Here is a 19,911-nt window from a genome sequence, read left to right as displayed (position 1 = left end):
TGTCCTGTCCACGGCTCACTGACCTCCCCAGTGCTCACTGTCGTGCCCACGGCTCACTGACCTGCCCATTGCTCACTATCCTGCATGCTGTTCACTGTCCTGCCCACTGCTCAGTGTCCTGCTCACTGCTCACTGTCCTGCCCACTGCTCACTGACCTGTCCACTGCTCAGTATCCTGCCAATTGCTCCATGTCATGCCCACAGCTCACTGTCCTGCCCATTGCTCACTGTCCTGCCGACGGCTCACTGTCCTTCCCACTGCTCACTGTCCTTCCCACTGCTCACTGTTCTGCTCACTGCTCACTGTCCTGCCCACTGCTCACTGTCCTGCCCAGTGCTCACTGACCTGCCCATGGCCCACTGACCTGCCCATTGCTCACTATTCTGCTTACTGGTCACTGTCCTGCCCACTGCTCACTATCCTGCCCATTGCTCACTGTCCTGCCCATTGCTCACTGTCCTGCCCATTGCTCACTGACCTGCCCATGTCTCACTGTCCTGCTCACTGCTCACTGACCTGCACACGGCTCACTGACCTGCCCAGGGCTCACTGTCCTGCCCACTGCTCACTGACCTGCCCTTGGCTCACTGTCCTGCCCAATGCTTACTGTCCTGCACACCGCTCAGTGACCTGCCCAGTGCTCACTGTTGTGCCCACGGCTCACTGACCTGCCCCTGGCTCACTGTCCTGCCCACAGCTCACTGTCCTGTCCATTGCTCACTGTCCTGCCGACGGCTCACTGACCTGCCCATTGCTCACTATCCTGCATGTTGTTCACTGTCCTGCCCACTGCTCAATGTCCTGCCCACTGCTCACCGTCCTGCCCACTGCTCACCGTCCTGCCCACTGCTCACCGTCCTGCCCACTGCTCACCGACCTGCCAACTGCTCACTATCCTGCCCACTGCTCACTGTCCTGCCCACGGCTCACTGTCCTGCCCGCTGCTCACTGTCCTGCCCGCTGCTCACTGTCCTGCCCGCTGCTCACTGCCCTGCCCACAGCTCACTGCCCTGCCCAGGGCTCACTGTCCTGCCCTCTGCTCATGACCTGCCCACTGCTCACTGAGCTGTCCACTGCTCAGTATCCTGCCAATTGCTCCATGTCCTGCCCACAGCTCACTGTCCTGCCCATTGCTCCCTATCTGGCTTACTGCTCACTGTCCTGCCCTTTGTTCACTGTCCTGCCAACGGCTCACTGTCCTTCCCAATGCTCACTGTTCTGCCCACGGATCACTGACCTGCCCACTGCTCACTGTCCTGCCCACTGCTCACTGTCCTGCCCACTGCTCACTGTCCTGCCCAGTGCTCACTGACCTGCCCATGGCCCACTGACCTGCCCATTGCTCACTATTCTGCTTACTGGTCACTGTCCTGCCCACTGCTCACTATCCTGCCCACTGCTCACTGTCCTGCCCACTGCTCACTGACCTCCCCATGGCTCACTGTCCTGCCCACTGCTCATTGACCTGCACACGGCCCACTGACCTGTCCAGGGCTCACTGTCCTGCCCACTGCTCACTGTCCTGCTTACTGCTCAGTATCCTGCCCATGGCTCACAGTCCTGTCCACTGCTACTTCTTCTGCCTACTGCTCACTAACGTGCCCAGTGCTCACTGCCCTGCCCACTGCTCACTGCCGTGCCCACGGCTCACTACCCTGCCCAGGGCTCACTGTCCTGCCCACTGCTCATTGTCCTGCCAATTGCTCACTGTCCTGTCCACTGCTCAGTATCCTTCAAATTGCTCAGTGTCCTGCCCACAGCTCACTGTCCCGCTCATTGCTCACTATCTTGCTTAGTGCTCACCGTCCTGTCAATTGCTCACTGTCCTGCCCACGGCTCACTGACCTGCCCAGTGCTCACTGTCGTCCCCACGGCTCACTGATCTGCCCATTGCTCAATGTCCTGCCCACTGTTCAATGTCCTGCTCACTGCTCACTGTCCTGCCCGCTGCTCACTGTCCTGCCCACTGCTCAATGTCCTGCCCACAGCTCACTGAAGTGCCCTTAGCTCACTGTCCTGCCCACTGCTCACTGTCCTGCCCACTGCTCAATGTCCTGCCTACATTTCACTAACCTGCCCACGGCTCACAGTCCTGCCCATGGCTCACTGTCCCGCTTACTGCTTAGTATCCTGCCCCTGGCTCACTGTCCTGCCCACAGCTCACTGACCTGCCCATTGCTCACACTCCTGCCCGCTGCTCACACTCCTGCCCGCTGCTCACTGTCCTGCCCACTGCTCTCCGACCTCCCCACTACTCACTATCCTGCCCACTGCTCACTGTTTTGACCACAGCTCACTGTCCTGCCCACTGCTAACTATCCTGCCCGCTGCTCATTGTCCTGCCCACGGCTCACTGACCTGTCCACTGCTCAGTATCCTGCCAATTGCTCAGTGTCCTGCCCACAGCTCACTGGCCTGCGCATTGCTCACTATCTGGCTTACTGCTCACTGTCCTGCCCATTGCTCACTGTCCTGCCCATTGCTCACTGTTCTGCCCACAGCTCACTGTCCTGCCCATTGCTTGTGTCCTACCCACGGCTCACTGTCCAGCCCAAAGCTCGTTGTCCTGCAGACGGCTCACTGTTCTGCCCATTGCTCACTGACGTGCCCAGTGCACACTGACATGCCCACTGCTCACTGTCCTGCCCACTGCCCAGTGTTCTGCCCACAGCTCAGTGTCCTGCCCACTGCTCACTGTCCTGCCCTGTGCTTACTGTCCTGTCCACTGCTCACTGTCCTGTCCATTGCTCACTGACGTGCCCACTGTTCACTGAGCTGTCCACTTCCTACTGCTCACTGTCCTGCCCACTGCTCACTGACCTGCACACGGCTTACTGACCTGCCTAAGGCTCACTGCCCTGCCCATTTTTCACTGTCCTGCTTACTGCTCAGTATCCTGCCCATGGCTCACAGTCCTGTCCACTGCTACTTCTTCTGCCCACTGCTCACTAACGTGCCCACTGCTCACTGTCCTGCCCACGGCTCACTGACCTGCCCATTGCTCACTGTCCTGTCCACTGCTCAGTATCCTGCACACAGCTCACTGCCCCGCCCATTGCTCACTATCTTGCTTACTGCTCACTGTCCTGCCCATTGCTCACTGTCCTGCCCCTGCTCACTGTCCTGCCGACGGCTCACAGTCCTGCCGACAGCTCACTGTCCTGCCCACTGCTCACTGTCCTGTCCCCTGCTCGCTGACGTGCCCACTGCTCACTGACGTGCCCACTGCTCACTGACGTGCCCACTGCTCACTGACCTGCCCAAGGCTCACTGACCTGCCCATTGCTCACTGTCCTGTCCACTGCTCAGTATCCTGCCAATTGCTCAGTGTACTGCCCACAGCTCACTGTCTCACCCATTGCTCACTATCTTGCTTACTGCTCAACGTCCTGCCCATTGTTCACTGCCCTGCCCATTGCTCACTCTCCTGCCCATGGCTCACTGTCCTGCCGACGGCTCACTGTCCTGCCCATTGCTAACTATCCTGCTTACTGCTCACTGTCCTGCCCACTGCTCACTGTCCTGCCCACTGCCCACTGTCCTGCCCACTGCCCACTGTTCTGCCCACTGCTCACTGTCCTGCCCTGTGCTCACTGTCCTGTCCACTGCTCACTGTCCTGTCCACTGCTCACTGACGTGCCCGCTGCTCACTGAGCTATCCACTGCCCACTGCTCACTGACCTGTCAACTGCTCACTGCTCACTGACCTGCCCATGGCTCACTGTCTTGCTTACTGCTCAGTATCCTGCCCCTGGCTCACTGTCCTGCCCACTGCTTACTGTCCTGCCCAGTGCTCACTGTCGTTCACACGGCTCACTGACCTGCCCACTGCTCACTGTCCTGCCCAGTGCTCACTGTCGTTCCCACGGCTCACTGACCGGCCCACTGCTCACTGTCCGGCCCACTGCTCACTGTCCTGCCCACTGCTCACTGTCCTGCCCACTGCTCACTGTCCTGCCCACTGCTCACTGTCCTGCCCACTGCTCACTGTCCTGCCCACTGCTCACTGTCCTGCCCACTGCTCACTGTCCTGACCAGGCTCACTGTCCTGCCCACGGCTCAGTGACCTGCCCACGGCTCACTGACCTGCCCACAACTCACTGTCCTGCCCACTGCTCACTGTCCTGCACTTGGCCCACTGTCCTGCTTACTGCTCAGTATCCTGCCCATGGCTAACTGTGCTGCCCACTGCTAACTCTCCTGCCCGTTGCTCGCTGTCCTGCCCACGGCTCACTGTCCAGCCCAATGCTGGTTGTCCTGCCGACGGCTCACTGTCCTGCCCATTGCTCACTGACGTGCCCAGTGCTCACTGACATACCCACGGCTCACTGACATGCCCAGTGCTCACTGTGCTGCCCAGTGCTCACCGTCCTGCCCATGGCTCACTGACCTGCCCATGGTTCACTGTCCTGCTTATTGCTCAGTATCCTGTCCATGTCTCACTGTCTTGCCCACGGCTCACAGTCCTGCACACTGCTCAATGCCGAGCCCACTGCTACTTCTTCTGCCCACTGATCACTCTCCTGCTCACTGCTCAATGTTATGCCACTGCTCACGGTCCTTCTCACAGATCATTGTCTTGCCAGCTGCTCACTGTGCTGCCCATTGCCCAATGTCTTGCCCATTGCTCACTCTGTTGCCCAGCATTTACTGTCCTGCCCACTGCTCACTGTCCTGCCCGCTGCTCACTGTCCTGCCCACTGCTCACTGTCCCACCCATTGCTCACTATCCTGCTTAATGCTCACTGTCCTGTCCATTGCTCACTGTCCTGCCCATGGCTCACTGTCCTGCCTATTGCTCACTGTCCTGCCGACGGCTCAGTGTCCTGCCCACTGCTCACTGTCCTGCCCACTGCTCACTGTCCTGCCCACTGCTCACTGTCCTGTGCACTGCTCACTGACGTGTCCACTGCTCACTGCTCACTGACCTGCCCAGTGCTCACTGTCCTGCCCATTGTTCACTGTCCTGCCCATTGCTCACTGTCCTGCCCATGGCTCACTGTCCTGCCGACGGCTCACGCTCCTGCCCATTGCTAACTATCCTGCTTACTGCTCACTGTCCTGCCCACTGCTCACTGTCCTGCCCACTGCCCACTGCTCACTGTCCTGCCCTGTGCTCACTGTCCTGCTCACTGCTCACTGTCCTGCCCACTGCTCACTGTCCTGCCCACTGCTCACTGTCCTGTCCACTGCTCACTGTCCTGCCCACTGCTCACTGACCCGCCCACTGCTCACTGTCCTGCCCACTGCTCACTGACCTGCCCACTGCTCACTATCCTGCCCACTGCTCAATGTCCTGCCCACGGCTCACTGTCCTGCCCACTGCTCACTGCCCTGCCCAGGGCTCACTGTCCTGCCCTCTGCTCACTGACCTGCACACTGCTCACTGACCTGCACACTGCTCACTGACCTGTCCACTGCTCAGTGTCCTGCCCACTGGTCATTGTCCTGCCCACTGATCACTGTCCTGCCCTCTGCTCTCCGTACTGCCCGTTGCTTAATGTCCTGCCCACTGGTCACTGTCCTGCCCTCTGCTCTTCATACTACTCACTGCTCAATGTCCTGTCCAATGCTCATTGTCCTGACCACTGCTCAGTGTAGTTTCCATTGCTCACTGTCCTGCCGATTGAACTGTTAGCAGGACAGTTAGCTGTGGGTAGAACGGTGAGCACTGGGCAAAACAGTGAACTGTCCTGCCTACTGTTCACTGTCTTGCCCACTCACTGTTCTGCCCATTGCTCACTGTCCTGCCCATTGCTCACTCTCCTGCCCATTGCTCACTCTCCTGCCCACTGGTCACTGTCCTGCCCTCTGCTCTTCGTACTGCTCACTGCTCAATTTCCGGCCCACTGCTCACGGTCCTGTCCACCGCTCACTGACCTGTCTCCTGCTCATGGTCCTGACCACTGCTCTGTGTAGTTCTCGTTGCTTACTGTCCTGCCCAAAGTTCACTGTCCCTTCCACTGCTCACTGTCCTGCCCACTGTTCATCCTCTTGGCCACTTGTCCAATTTCCTACTCACTATGTAATCCCTGCTGCCCTTGCTGAGATTGCTGACTGAGAGTTCATTATGGGCATTGAGTTGAAAGGACGTCCAATAGAATGCGCCATACCCAACACAGTGGCACAGCCAATAGGCGCTCTCCGGACCCCAACCTGGACTACACATGGACAGTGACCAATCAAAACCACTGCATAAATATCAGACACTCCAATCAGCGTGGAGGGATAAGTGCCGAGGACCAATGGGCTGCTCGGACTCCGGGACAGAGAGACAGGAGACGGGATGGAGCAAAACAAAACCCGGCGGGGAACGCGGAGCGGAGCCGGGGAGGGGAGAAGCGGAGCGGGCAAAGGAGGAGGGGGAAAGGCGCTGACCAACTGCTTTCGGTTCCTGGAGCTCTCGGAGTTTGGTCTCGGTAAGAGTTGGGTGAAGAGTGTGTATCCAGCTGACCGGGGGCTGTCTCTCTGACACGGGTCCAGCATGTGGTCCAGTGTCCGGACGGGTGATGTTCGCTTCCGCCGCCTCCTGTCTCCTTCCAGCTGCCATGGCTGGTGCTTGAAGCGCTGGCCGGTGGCAGCACCTCCTGCCCTTGGCTGCTGGGTGTGTGGAGTGCGGCTTTCTTGGTCCAGCCTCCCCAGTCCCTAGCCCGTCACCCATCAGCACTGACCAAACTCTGGTCCTGGCTTCAACAAGGTGACCTATTGCCATCGGTCACTCAAAAGAGATCAGTATTTCCAATTAGTACATCCTAGGATGCCTTTCAGCACCTGTAAAGATAACTGCTAACTTGCTTTTTCTTCCTTTCGCTTTCTGATGAAGCTCAGTGTTTTTGTTAGCCTTTTCCATTGGGTTTGTAATATGCAGTACTCCTTCTGTTTTTCTAAACAGTGCACTCAAGGGGAGTCCGATAGCCGGGACTGGCCGTCTTCTGCATGACTAGCCTCAAGCACTCCATCACTGCCCTATGCTGTATGGGTCAGTTGTTGCCAGAATGATCATGCTCCAAACACTCCCCCAGGACGGTCCAAAGAGCGTCACAGCCACCGAAGTATTTTTGAAGTGTAGCCACCTATTGTAATATAGGGAAACGTGCCAACCAATTTACACCCATCATGAGCTCACAATCAGCAATAAGATAAATTATTATTTTTTAACTGATGGTTGTTTGGTTGTCAAGGCGTAAATATTAGCCAAGAACCACCCCCCCCCCCAGCCCTTTGCTCTTTGCCTAGTGCCATGGTATCTTGTACATGCACCTGAGAGTGCAGACAGTTTCAAAATTGTATCTGTCTAATCCAAAAGATGACACCTCTGGCTGTAAAGCACTCCATTGATACAACACTGACGAGTCAGTCTAGATTTTATTCTCATGAACTGGAGTGACCTATATGTGTGCTAGCACTGAACCATGGCTGATAGCTTTAAGGGATGCTGCAGTGTTAGAGGTGCTTAACTAAGATGTTAAATTGCTGACTGGTAGCGATAGAATATGCAGAACTGGGAAGATATTGTGATCTTGTGGTTTGAACAAAGCAAGTTTTAGAGAAAAAAAAACTATTGTTGGTGATTTCACCAGACAGTGATGACACTCCCTCTTGAATTTGTTGATCTTGGCTATCTTGTGTCCTGGGCCAGTCTGTTCCATCTCCTCTTGGTGAAATAAATCATAAACCATTGTTCACCTTCCCTCCTCTAGTTGTTTGAGATCCAGTGTTACATGGTTGCAGGAGTGGTCAACCTGCCAATGCTCAACATGCAGAATAAGAAAACGTACACTTACAAAGAGGCACATGCTCTAAGTGTACTCACAGATAATGCCATGTAACTTCAAATCATACAATGTATAGATTGCGGGAAATGTTGAAACCTAGCACATCAGCATAGTTTGATTGTAATCATTTTCTTAAAATCTGAATTTGACACCCTTATGTCCCTGTCTGATGCACTCTTTCTCTTGTTAAGTACTTTCCCTATCATTCCCTTTCTCTTTCTGTCTTTTTCTCTCGCAGTCTCTCTCCTTGTCCTTTCTGTTCCTAGCCTCTTTTCCCCCCCCCACCCACTCTATTCTCGGCCTCTTCCCTACACTCTCTTTTACCACCCCTCCCCCTCCCATCTTCTTTCTGCCATCTCATCCCTTCATGTCAAAAGTAATGGTTAATGCTTCCTCAGTGTTTAGATGCAATATGAACTCTATGTGAAATATTTTGAAAGTTAATGCAGGTTTTGCATGGATGGCTGTCTATGTATAGACATTGAGGAAGTTAAAGCTTTCTCAGTTGTTTGAGGGAAAAGACGGAAGGCGGTAAAGCTTCAGAAAGGCATGGGCTACCTGCTCCAATTATGACCAGTGGCACCTCTGCCAAACTCTCACAACAACAGAAACAGAATTACCTGGAAAAACTCAGCAGGCCTGGCAGCATCGGCGGAGAAGAAAAGAGTTGACGTTTCAAGTCCTCATGACCCTTTGACAGAACTTGAGTGAGTCCAAGAAAGGGGTGAAATATAAGCTGGTTTAAGGTGTTTTTTTTGGGGGGGGGGGGGTGCGGTTGGTTGGGGGGAGAGAGAGAGAAGTGGAGGGGGTTGGTGTGGTTGTAGGGACAAACAAGCAGTAATAGAAGCAGATCATCAAAAGATGTCACAAACAACATCTTTTGATGATCTGCTTCTATTACTGCTTGTTTGTCTCTACAACCACACCAACCCCCTCCACTTCTCTCTCTCTCCCCCCACCCAACCCCCCCCACCCCCCCAACACACCTTAAACCAGCTTATATTTCACCCCTTTCTTGGACTCACTCAAGTTCTGTCAAAGGGTCATGAGGACTCGAAACATCAACTCTTTTCTTCTCCGCCGATGCTGCCAGACCTGCTGAGTTTTTCCAGGTAATTCTGTTTTTGTTTTGGATTTCCAGCATCCGCAGTTTTTTTGTTTTTATCTCACAACAACAGGTCTGGCAAGAATAAAATAGTGTAAATTTCTAGTTTCTTAAAATAGTATTTTAATGTGCGTTTCTCTCTAGTACAGTGTGAGATTGTACCCAAGTAACACAAATAAAATTTGTTGGATGCACAGTTTTTCCACTGAAAGCTGCATTGCATAAGATGCAATAAAGCAGGCCTCGGGAAGAAAAGTTGTAATGTGAGACCAACTGCAATCAGGCTGTGCTCATCGTGCCACAGATGTGCCAGGCACTGATTAAACTTGTTTTCTTTTGAGGTCTTGTCTGCAAGGAAGCAGAACTTTGTATATACATTTTAACTAAAATGGCCTGGCTTTTTGCACATTGGAATAAGCTGTTTGAACTGATAGAATCTGTTCTACCTCATGTAATATTTCTATGTGACTTGCGGTGTATTCGCTGTCACTTTCCCAATGTTGATTGCTGGCCGGGGACTGACTAATATTTGGAACCTCCTGCACACAGTGGACACATCATGTTATTTCCAACCAATAACAAAGACTCTCAGAATTTCAAATCCTTTGTCAGTGACTCTCCCCGACAATGTTTCAAAATGCATCAAAGTTGGCTTATAGTGCCTCTTTACCTGTGGGCCTCAGTACTTTGGCATCAGCAGCAGAATCATTTCTGTGAGATGCATCCACTGTGCTCAATGATTCCATGCCTGAGGTGTCCCCTGCAGAGCATTTGATGCTGGATGCTGCTCAATGGCAGTCTGCAGAGCAGACGTCTCTTGCTGCATAACATTATCCAACTGTGTGGTAGAATCTGTGTATCTAGCCTGCCCAGCTTGCATCGTCTTGTGGAATGAGATAACTGTCTTGCTCTCCAGTTTCATCAATGACCCTGTCCTCTTCATTCCCCTTCCAACCCAGGCCAGAATCACAAAGTAACCTAGCCTGTGGCAGTGCTGTACTTTTGCACAACAGCAGCTGACTCATCACCTCTACTCCCTCCTCACTTGCAATCAATGATTTACACAGAATTTCTACTCTCAAACTGGTCACCCTCTGAGAGGCATGTGTGGCTGAGATGTCACCTGTTTCAAGCAATGCAAATGCTGCAAAGTTCCAAGGTGAGTACCATCGGTAGGCACTTTCTGCTCTTGGGTGTGTAGCCATTTTATTTTAAAGGAAAGACACAGAATGGTCAGGTATACTTTGTTCTACATAATTCTGGCTGTGGCTCAGTGGCAGCGTTATTGTTTCTGTTAAACTGTTGTGATTTCAAATTACGCTGTAGGCACTTAAGCACATAATCCAGGTTGAAGGAGCGCTGCATTCTCAGAGATGTTATCTTTAGGATGAGGTGTTAAACTAGGGCCCCACTTGCCCTTTTTTGATAGAGGTAAAAGATTCCATGGCACCATTAGAAGAGCAGGGGAGTCCTCCCAGCAATCCTGGCAAATATTTATCCCTGCAGCTTCAATAAAACAGGTTATCTGGTCATTATCATTGTTGCAGTTTGTGTGGTTTTGCTATGTGTAATTTGGCTGCTGAGTTTACGACAATGACAACAATTCAAAAAGTACTCTATTGTCATTGAAGCACTTTGGGAAAACCTGAGATTGTGTATGATGCTATGTAAATGCAATTTCTTCCTTCTTTAAAAAAAAGTGAAATCAGAAAACAACAGAGCCCTTTGAAAGAAAAACTGTGTTTATATTGCACCTTACAGAATCTCAGAACATACCACATCACCTCACAACCAATGAATTATTTTTAAGTAGTCAAAGCCAGCAACCAATGTGTGCACAGAAAGATTCCACGAACAACAAATGAGATGAATGACCAGTTAATCTCTTTTGGTGATGTTGCCCATATTTATTATCTTGTTCTGTACTGGCAATAACTGAAAAATGGGTACCACAGGGACAGGTATTGGATTGATACTTGAACAAAGAGAAATTAATACAACTGGCTTGTTGCAAGCCCATGCCTAGTACTACTGGGCAGTTGAACACTGTGGTAATGAAGTCTTCTGTTTATTCTGAATAGCCAGTGAATGTAAGATTTTGCCAATGACAAACTTTTTACTCCGAAACGCTGCTTTACATATTGAAATAATTGAAATTTCCTTTGTTTAGTAATCCCATTGCCACTTTGCTTCTCCTTCAGACTAGAGTAGGGTTGTGAAATCAGCAGCTCTGAAGCCAATATATAGCTTGAGAGTCCTGACAGTCTGATCCTCAATGCCCAAACAACTCCGTCCCATTTGTGCTTCTATTTCTTATTTGGTTTGTCATGTTTCAGGATTTGCTGAGAGGTTTGCAAAGGATTTGACCTCACCCAAAACTCTGCTATCCATTTTCTAACTCACACAAAGTCCCTTTCAGTCACCACTACTGATCTACATTGAATGCTATTCCGCAACACCTCAATTTTAAAATTCTCACCCTTGCGTCCAATTTTCTACATATTTCCAGCCTCCCTTATCTCTGTAATCTCCTCCAGCCCTACAACCGTCTGCAATAGCTGCATTCCTCTAATTCTGGCCTCTTGTGCATTCCCCATTTGCTTCACAGTACCATTTGCAGCTCTGCCTTCAGGCATCTAGGCCCTAAGCTCTGGGAGACCCTCCGCAAACTCCTTCACCATTCTCCCTTCCATTAAAACGTGCTTAAAACCTAATTGTTCAAGCAAGCATTTTACCACGTCTTAATCTCTCTTTCTGTGGCTTGGTGTCAACTTTTGTCTGATTACTTCCTACAAAGCACCTTTATACATTTTACTGTGTTAAATGTATCATAGATATACGAGTTGCTGATGATGTTGTTGCATAGAATACAGCTTTCAGTGAAATTCATAGTGCTCTTGGAAGTGCCGTCACCGACAAAGCTATGGAGCAAGAGCTGGAAAGTGAGATTGGGCCGGATGGCTGCTTATCGGTCAATGTGGACACGATGAGCCTCGCACAGGCTGCAAATTTCTATGATTTTGCTGGATTCTTTGTAAACTTACAGTTAGACAAATTCCCTTAACAGAAAGCAAAATCAATTAAACTATTTAGTCCTAAAACTTGGGAAATGATGTCTCCTTCAAACTTCTGCAAGATGAGCTTGTGTTCCACTTGTAGGCACAAAGCTAAATATCTGATTTCTAACTTTCCTCAGATCACCGTGTTTGGGATTCACCAAGTGAGCTGCTACTGCCTTTTTCGGTTTAGACACCTCATTCCCTATCTGGACTCAAATGCGACCTTTGCAACATTTTACATGTGAATATTACTGAAATGCGTTACTTAACCCCATTTAACGTTTTGAGTCCGAATGACCCTTCAACAGTTCTGTTGAAGGGTCATTCGGACTCGAAACGTTAACTGTGCTCCTCTCCGCAGATGCTGCCAGACCTGCTGAGTTTTTCCAGGTATTTTTGTTTTTGTTTTGGATTTCCAGCATCCAGTTTTTTTGCTTTTAAATTAACTCCATTGTCTGGCATACCATGCAAGAAACAGTATTATTCTCCGTTTGTGTTGTGTTTGGATTGAATTGAATCGTAACTTAATTTAATATACTGACTTTTAACTCGAAGTAGACGTGAGACTATTTAGTTTAACCACTAGGGTGGTTAAACCATAAGTCAGGACACCGAGATCTGTTGGTATCAGCGCCGAGATACCAATGGACTTAAACTTCACGTGGCTCTCTGAGATTAAGACCGAGAGTGATGTCTGAAATATCCCTCCCTCTCTCCGCATCTTGCTCCCTGTTTGGCCAGGAAGAGATGGGTTTCTGCAACACCAGATGTGAGCGCTGGGTTTTGTGTACATTCTTGTGCTGTTGGTCGTTTCCACTGGCTGCAGGCTGTGCCACTAAAACGCCTCAGGGCTTCCAGAAGACCCTCCTGTCTGCCCACATTCTACCCCTGACCATCTTTGACAAAGCTGAAATCCAAAACCTCGCCCCTAAAATTCCGAGACCAGAAGAAACTTGCGTTGCCCAATTCCACTATAACAATGACCTGCCTTGGGGATTTGTGTGTGTGTGAGAGAGAGAGAGAGATATCTTGGCTTCCAGATTTTAACACTAGCCTCTTGTGTGTTTTCTTCCAGCGCCACGAGCAGCTTCCAAGAAAAAAAAGATGTAACCAGTCGAGAGTGTGATAGAGCGACGGCACCTTGTGAGGCTGGGGCGGTGAGGGCACTTCCCTGGGGCGGGGGGTGGGGATGCTGAGGGTCTGTCTCGCCGTTGCTTGAGCCATGTCTGCTGGAAGAGGCTTTGTCTGCACCCGGAAACCTGGCGACGAGCAGAAACCGGACGAAGTGAGCGTCGTGGTGGTGGACTCTGATTCCGAAGATGAAAGTTCCAGGCTCTCCGCAAATTGCCGCCAAACTGGCCGAGGGGCGGAGTGTCCGCGGGCGCCAGGCTTTCCGAATGGTCGGTCAGGAGGATTGCTCTGGAATAATGACGGCGCCCAGCTCTGGGAGAGGAAAGCGGCTGCAATGTGCACTCCCGACACTCCGAGAAGTGGCCCAGGGAGGCTGCCAGGCACTTTGCAAACTGACCCAGACCCGCCCTCGCCCCCGCCCCCCTCGCCCAGGCAAACTTCAGGCGAGCTGCTGCCTCCCGCGGACGGGGTCGGGGCCGGGGCCGGCGCCTTCTCCGCCCTGCCCGCCCCTCTGGGGGCCATCTCCCTCCCCCCAGGCATCATCATCATGACCGCCCTGCACTCCCCCGCAGCCCTGGCTGCCATGGCAGACGGGGCACTGCACCTCGCCAGCCTGCCAGACTGCCCCCTGTCCCATCCGGCGCCGGCTGCCGGCGGCCACCCGACCAAGAAGAAGAGGAAAAGGTGCGGGCTATGCGCACCCTGCAGGAGGCTCATCAACTGCGGAGAGTGCAGCAGCTGCCGGAACCGCAAAACCGGCCACCAAATCTGCAAGCTGCGGAAATGTGAGGAGCTGAAGAAAAAACCAGGCTCTTCACCAGAGGTAGAGTAAAAGCATTGGGGGCGGGGGCTGCATTCTTAACCATTCATTCAGACCTCTTAGTTATTGAGAGTATTCCCGTTTCTTCAATCCATGCAATCGAGGATTTAAACTGTTGTGCAACTTCCTTGAGCTGCATTTTTTGTCCTTTTCCCTGGATGTATTGTCATATGACAGAATGGAGAGGTGACAGAGATAAGCATTGCACACGGAGCTGCTGGTTGGAGTGAATGACAATGTGAATGCTATGTAGGACTTCTCAAAGTGCCTTCCCCCTGAGTCCCTGTAGTCCACCTTTCAATCTCTGGGAATTCATGTTTAAATTTGGGCTTCGTTTACTGGCATTGACATATTCACCGGTGTACAGGTGTGCCGACAAGGTTGGGAAGTGGGAAGTGTAACTGGAGACCACTCATTCAACATTCTGCTTGGAATATGTAATCTGATTCAGTCTGGCTAGAGGCAGGCAGTTCTGCATTCAAATTCTGGGTTAATACTCTTGAATTCAATCTACACACTGTGCTAACTTTGTTGCTTGTTAGGTTGCCCAGTTTGAATTGTAGGCCTGGGGAGGTTCAGAAAGGGGCTGTTGTCTTGTTGGTAGATAAATCTTAAGTCAGAACACCGGGGCCTGTTTGTATCAATAACAGGAGACATCTGCAGTTTAATGGGAATGCGCATTTAAATTTCTCTGTGCTTATCAGACTTCCTGGGGACTCACTAAGATAAACACTTGGATGCTCTTGGTCCAGGGCTGATGTTGGCCAATTTTGACAGGTGTGACAATGTGACTAGTTCATACACCAGCCCTAATCCATCCTCTGACCATATGTTGCAAGTGGTAAAGACACTTGTCTGTTGGAAGTAAGTAAATTTAGCATCTGCAGGGGATGTAATGTTCTTAATTTACCAGGAGCCAGTAAGCCCTTCAAATCAATGGGTGGAAATTTGGGCAATGCACTCATGTCTTTCCAAATCATGTTAGCGATGGGCAAGGTTTTTGGCTGCCATGTGCGTACCTGCAAAATGTAGGCTGATTAGTTAACATTTTGAGGCTTTACTCCATATATACATGGTATGATTTTATCTATGGCACTGTGTTGGATATCTAATGTATTGGAGAAGTTTAAAACAAGCTGCGTGCTGTTGGAGAGAGCAACTAGTGATTGGAAACAGTAAACTAATCTGTCCTAGCCCTAGACCAGGGACATCCAGACTTTTTTTAGTGTGAATCATGGAATCTCACATGGGCACAGATAAATTGTAAATGCACATTCTTACTAAGTTGCAGATATCTCCTGTAACTGTTACCAAGACAAGAGCACGATAATTAGGAGCAGGAGGAGGCCATTCAGCCCCTTGAGCCTGCTCCGCCATTCAATAAGGTAATGGCTGATCAGATTGTGACCTTAACTCCGTTTTTCAGTCTGCTCCTCCATAACCCTTGACTCTCTTGCCAATCAAAAATCTATTTAACTCAGTTTTGAATATGTTTAATGTTAAGCTAACTGGCCTATAGTTTCCTGCTTTCTGTCTCCCTCTTTTCATGAATACTGGTGTTACATTTGCAGTTTTCCAATCTGATAGGACCCTTCCAGACCCTTTTACAGTGAAGACATACACAAAATACCTATTCAATGTCATAGTCATAGAGGTCTACAACACAGAAAAAGGCCCTTTGGCCCATCGAGTCTGTGCTGGTCAAGCAAGTACCTGACTATTCTAATCTCATTTTCCAGCACTAGGCCCATAGCCTTGTATGCCGTGGCATCGCAAGTGCACATCCAAATACTTAAATGTTATGAGGTTTATGCCTCTACCACCCTTTCATACAGTGAGTTCCAGATTCCCACCACCCTCTGGGTGAAAAAATTTCTCCTCAAACCCCCTGTAAACCTCCTACCCCTTACCTTAAATCTATGCCCCCTGGTTATTGAGCCCTCCACCAAGGGGAAAAGTTCCTTCTAACTACCCTCTTTATGCCCCTCAATTTTATACACCTCAATCATGTCCCCCCTCAATCTCCTCTGCTCCATGGAAAATAACCCCAGTCTATCCAATCTCTCCTCATGACTAAAACTGCAGCCCAGGCAACATCCTGGTAAATCTCCTCTGCACTCTCTCTAGTGCAATCACATCCTTCCTATAATGCGGATTCCAGAACTGCCTACAATACTCTAGCTGCGGCCTAACCAGCATTTTATAAAGTTCCAGCATAACTCCCTGCTCTTATATTCTATGCCTCGGCTAATAAAGGCAAGTATCCCATATGCCTACTTAACCACCTTATCGACCTGTCCCGCTACCTTAACGGACCAGTGGACATGCACACCAAGGTCCCTCTGATCCTCGGTACTTCCCAGGGTCCTACCATCCATCGTGTATCCCCGTGCCTTGTTTGTACTGCCAAAGTGCATAACCTAACACTTATCGGGATTAAATTCCAATTGCCACTGATCAGCCCATCCATATTCTCTTGTAATCTAAGGCTATCCTCCTCACTATTTACCACCCCACCAATTTTCATGTCATCCACGAACTTACTGATAACCCTCCTACATTCGAGTCTAAATCATTTATATATACCACAAACAGCAAGGGACCCAACACCGATCCCTGTGGAACCCCACCTGACAAAGGCATCCAGTCACAAAAACACCCCTTGACCATCACCCTCTGTTTCCTGCCACTCAGCCAATTCTGGATCCAATTTGTCAAATTGCCTTGGATCCCATGGGCTCTTACCTTCGTTAACAGTCTCCCATGCGGAACCTTATCAAAAGCCTTGCTGAAGTCCAAGTAGACTACGTCAAATGCATTGCCCTCATCTACACACCTGGTTACCTCTTCGAAAAATTCAATCAAACCGGTCAGACATGACCTCTCCTCAACAAAACTATGCAGGCTGTCCTTGATTAATCCCTGCCTCTCCACGTGTAGATTAATTCTGTCCCTCAGAATTGCTTCCAATAGTTTCCCCACCACTGAAGTTAGGGTGACTGGCCTGTAGTTCCCTGGTTTATCCCTTCCTCCCTTTATGAATGTGTACTGAGGAACTTAAAAGAGAGAAATTAGGAGAGCTGTCCCCCAGTCCTCTGGCACCTCTCCTGTGGCCAGAGAGGTATTGAAAATTATTGCCAGCATCCCTGCTATCTCCTCCTTTGCCTCACTCAGCAACCTGGGATACTTTTCATCCGAGCCTGGAGTTTTATCTACTTTTAAGCTTGCCAGACCACTTAGAACCTCCCCCCTTTCTATGCTAATTTCTTTAATTATATCACAGTCCTCCTGTCTGATTTCCATACCCACGTCATCCCTCTCACTTGTGAACACCGACACAAAGTATTCATTCAGAACACTACCTATGTCTTCCGGCTCCACACACAAATTACCACTATGGTCCTTAATGGGCTCTACTCTTTCCCTAGTTATCCTCTTACTCTTAATGTACTTGTAAAATAGCTTTGAATTTTCCTTTATTTTACCTGCCAATGTTTCTTCATGCCCCTCTTTTGCTCTCCTAATTTCCCTTTTAAGTTCCTCCCTACACATTCTATACTCCTCGAAGGCTTCTGCTGTTTTGAGCCCTCGGTATCTGCCATAAGCCTCCCTTTTTCTCTTTATCCAATCCTGTATATCCCTTGACATCCAGGGTTCCCTGGATTTGTTTGTCCCACTCTTTGTCTTTACTGGAATATGTTGGCCCTGTACTCTCCCTATGTCCTTCTTGAATGACTCCCACTGCTCTGACGCAGATTTATCTAAAAGTAGCTGCTCCCAGTCCACTCTGGCCAAATTATATCTGATCTTATTAAAATCGGCCTTTCCCCCAATCTTGAACTCTGATTTCTGGCTCATCTTTGTCCTTTTCCTTAACAACCTTGAATCTAACAGAGTTGTGATCACTATCTGCAAAATGATCCCCCACTGATACCTCTGCCACTTGCCCGGCTTCATTCTCTAAAATTAAGTCCAGGACCGCCCCCTCTCTTGTAGGGCCTTCTACATACTGGCTTAAAAACTCTCCTGCATGCATTTTAAAGTTCCACTCCCTCTAAACCTATCACACTATGACTAACCCAGTTAATGTTGGGGAAGTTGAAACCCCCCTCTATTACTACCCTATTATTTTTACACTTATCTAAAATTTGCCTATATATCTGCCCGTCTATTTCTCTGACTGTATGGGGGCCAGTAGTACACTCCCAGCAATGTGATAGCTCCTTTTTTTGTTTTCCAGTTCTACCCATATGGCTTCATTTGAGGAGCTTTCAAAGATGTCATCCCTCCTTACTGCTGTAATTGATTCCTTGATCAATATTGCGATACCCCCTCCTCTTTTACCTCCTTCCCTGTCTCGCCTGAAGACCCGATATCCTGGAATATTGAGCTGCCAATCCTGCCCCTCTCTCAACCATGTCCCTGTGACAGCAATGACATCATCCTTCCATGTGTTAATTTGTGTCCTCAACTTATCTGCCTTATTCGTCAGACTCCTTGCATTAAAATAAATACCATCCAACCTTGCCACACTCCCTTGTGCCTTAACTGGCCTATAATTTCTATGCCTTCCAGACTCATTTGCTCTCCTAATTTTGGCTGTGCATCTCCCCCTGCTGAACCTCCTCTCAGGATCCCATCCCCCTGCCAAGTTAGTTTAAACCCTCCCCAACAGCACTCAAAAACCTCCCCACAAGCATGTTGGTCCCATTCTGGTTCAGGTGCAACCCGTCCACCTTGTACAGGTCCCACCACCCTCAGAAATAGTCCCAATGTTCCAGAAATCTAAAGCCCTCCCTCCTGCACCATCTCTCCAGCCACGCATTCATCTGGACTAACCTCCTATTTCTATATCCGCTAGCGTGTGGCACTGGAAGTAATCCAGAGATTGCTACCTTTGAGGTCCTGTTTTTTAATCTGTTTCCTTGCTCCCTAAATTCTGTTTGCAGGACCTCATGCCTCTTTCTACCTGTGTCATTGGTACCAATATGTACCATGATCTCTGTCTGTTTGCCCTCCCCCTTTAGAATGCTCTGCAGCCGTTCAGTGACATCCTTGACCCTGGTACCAGGGAGGCAACATACCATCCTGGAGTCACGTCTACGGCCATAGAAACACCTGTCTGTTCCTCTTACTATCGAGTCTTCTACCACTATTGCTCTTTCCCTCTTTTTCCTCCACACACACACCCCCCCCCCCCACCCCCCACCTGTGCAGCTGAGCTACTCAGTGCCGTGAGCGTGGCTGCAGAGGAACCGTCACTCTCACTGTTTTCCAACACAGAAAAACGGTTCTTGAGCGAGATGCACCCTGGGGATTTCCTGACTACCTGCCTGACACCTTTCTTCTGACTGATGGTCACCCATTCCCTCTCTGTCTGCACTTCCACAAGCTGAGGGGTGACCACGTCTAAAAACGTGCTATCCACACAACTCTCAGCCTCATGGATGCACTTCAGTGCCTCCAGCTGCCGCTCAAGCTCCAAAACTTAGAGCTCAAATAGCTGCAGCCGGTAGCACTTCCTGCACCGTGGTCGGTCAGAGCACAAGGAGTGTCTCGGACTTCCCACATGTTGCAGGTGGCACATAACATGGGACTGAGCTGCCCTGCCTCTAGTTTAAAAAAAACCCCTTAGTTTAAGTTAAATACAGGAAAAAATGTTAAATTATTTATGTAGTTTAAATATAAACTAGAACCCTTACCTTTCCTTAGCTTAATCTATTTTAAACTGGAGAAAAACACTTACCCACTACTCACCAATCAGCTCCCACCTTTGTGCTGATGTCACTTTTTGAAGCTTCCCCGCACTCTGATCTCTCCACCGCGCCCTCTCACTGCCTTGTGATATCACTCTTTTTTTGGAAAATATACTTTATTCATAAAATATCTGAAAGAACATTACAAAACATTTCAAAATGGCCATCACAAAAAGTGCAATCAGATTCAACTTTTACACATGGATCACGAGGTGCTTCAATACAATCAATGAATATTAGTCATTTCAATATGGTCATTATAGA

The 19,911-nt window shown here is 49.8% G+C and overlaps 1 protein-coding gene across 2 annotated transcripts in view; it reads left to right on the top strand.

Annotated features, from left to right (window-relative positions):
• The first annotated feature begins 13,159 nt into the window (after positions 1 to 13,159).
• LOC121277299 (CXXC-type zinc finger protein 5-like) overlaps positions 13,160 to 19,911 on the top strand; it is a 67,022-nt gene continuing 60,270 nt past the window's right edge. For both annotated transcript variants that reach the window (XM_041186585.1, XM_041186584.1), the window contains exon 1: positions 13,160 to 13,894. In XM_041186585.1, the coding sequence (XP_041042519.1) occupies positions 13,163 to 13,894 (732 nt within the window). In that variant the 5' untranslated portion in view covers positions 13,160 to 13,162. The remainder of the gene's footprint in view (positions 13,895 to 19,911) is intronic.

The sequence above is a fragment of the Carcharodon carcharias genome, chromosome 4, assembly GCF_017639515.1.
Source record: "Carcharodon carcharias isolate sCarCar2 chromosome 4, sCarCar2.pri, whole genome shotgun sequence".
In the NCBI taxonomy this organism is placed as follows: Eukaryota; Metazoa; Chordata; class Chondrichthyes; order Lamniformes; family Lamnidae; genus Carcharodon; species Carcharodon carcharias.
The sequence above is the reverse complement of the archived record's forward strand: the minus strand, read 5'-3'. Positions and strand labels throughout refer to the sequence as shown.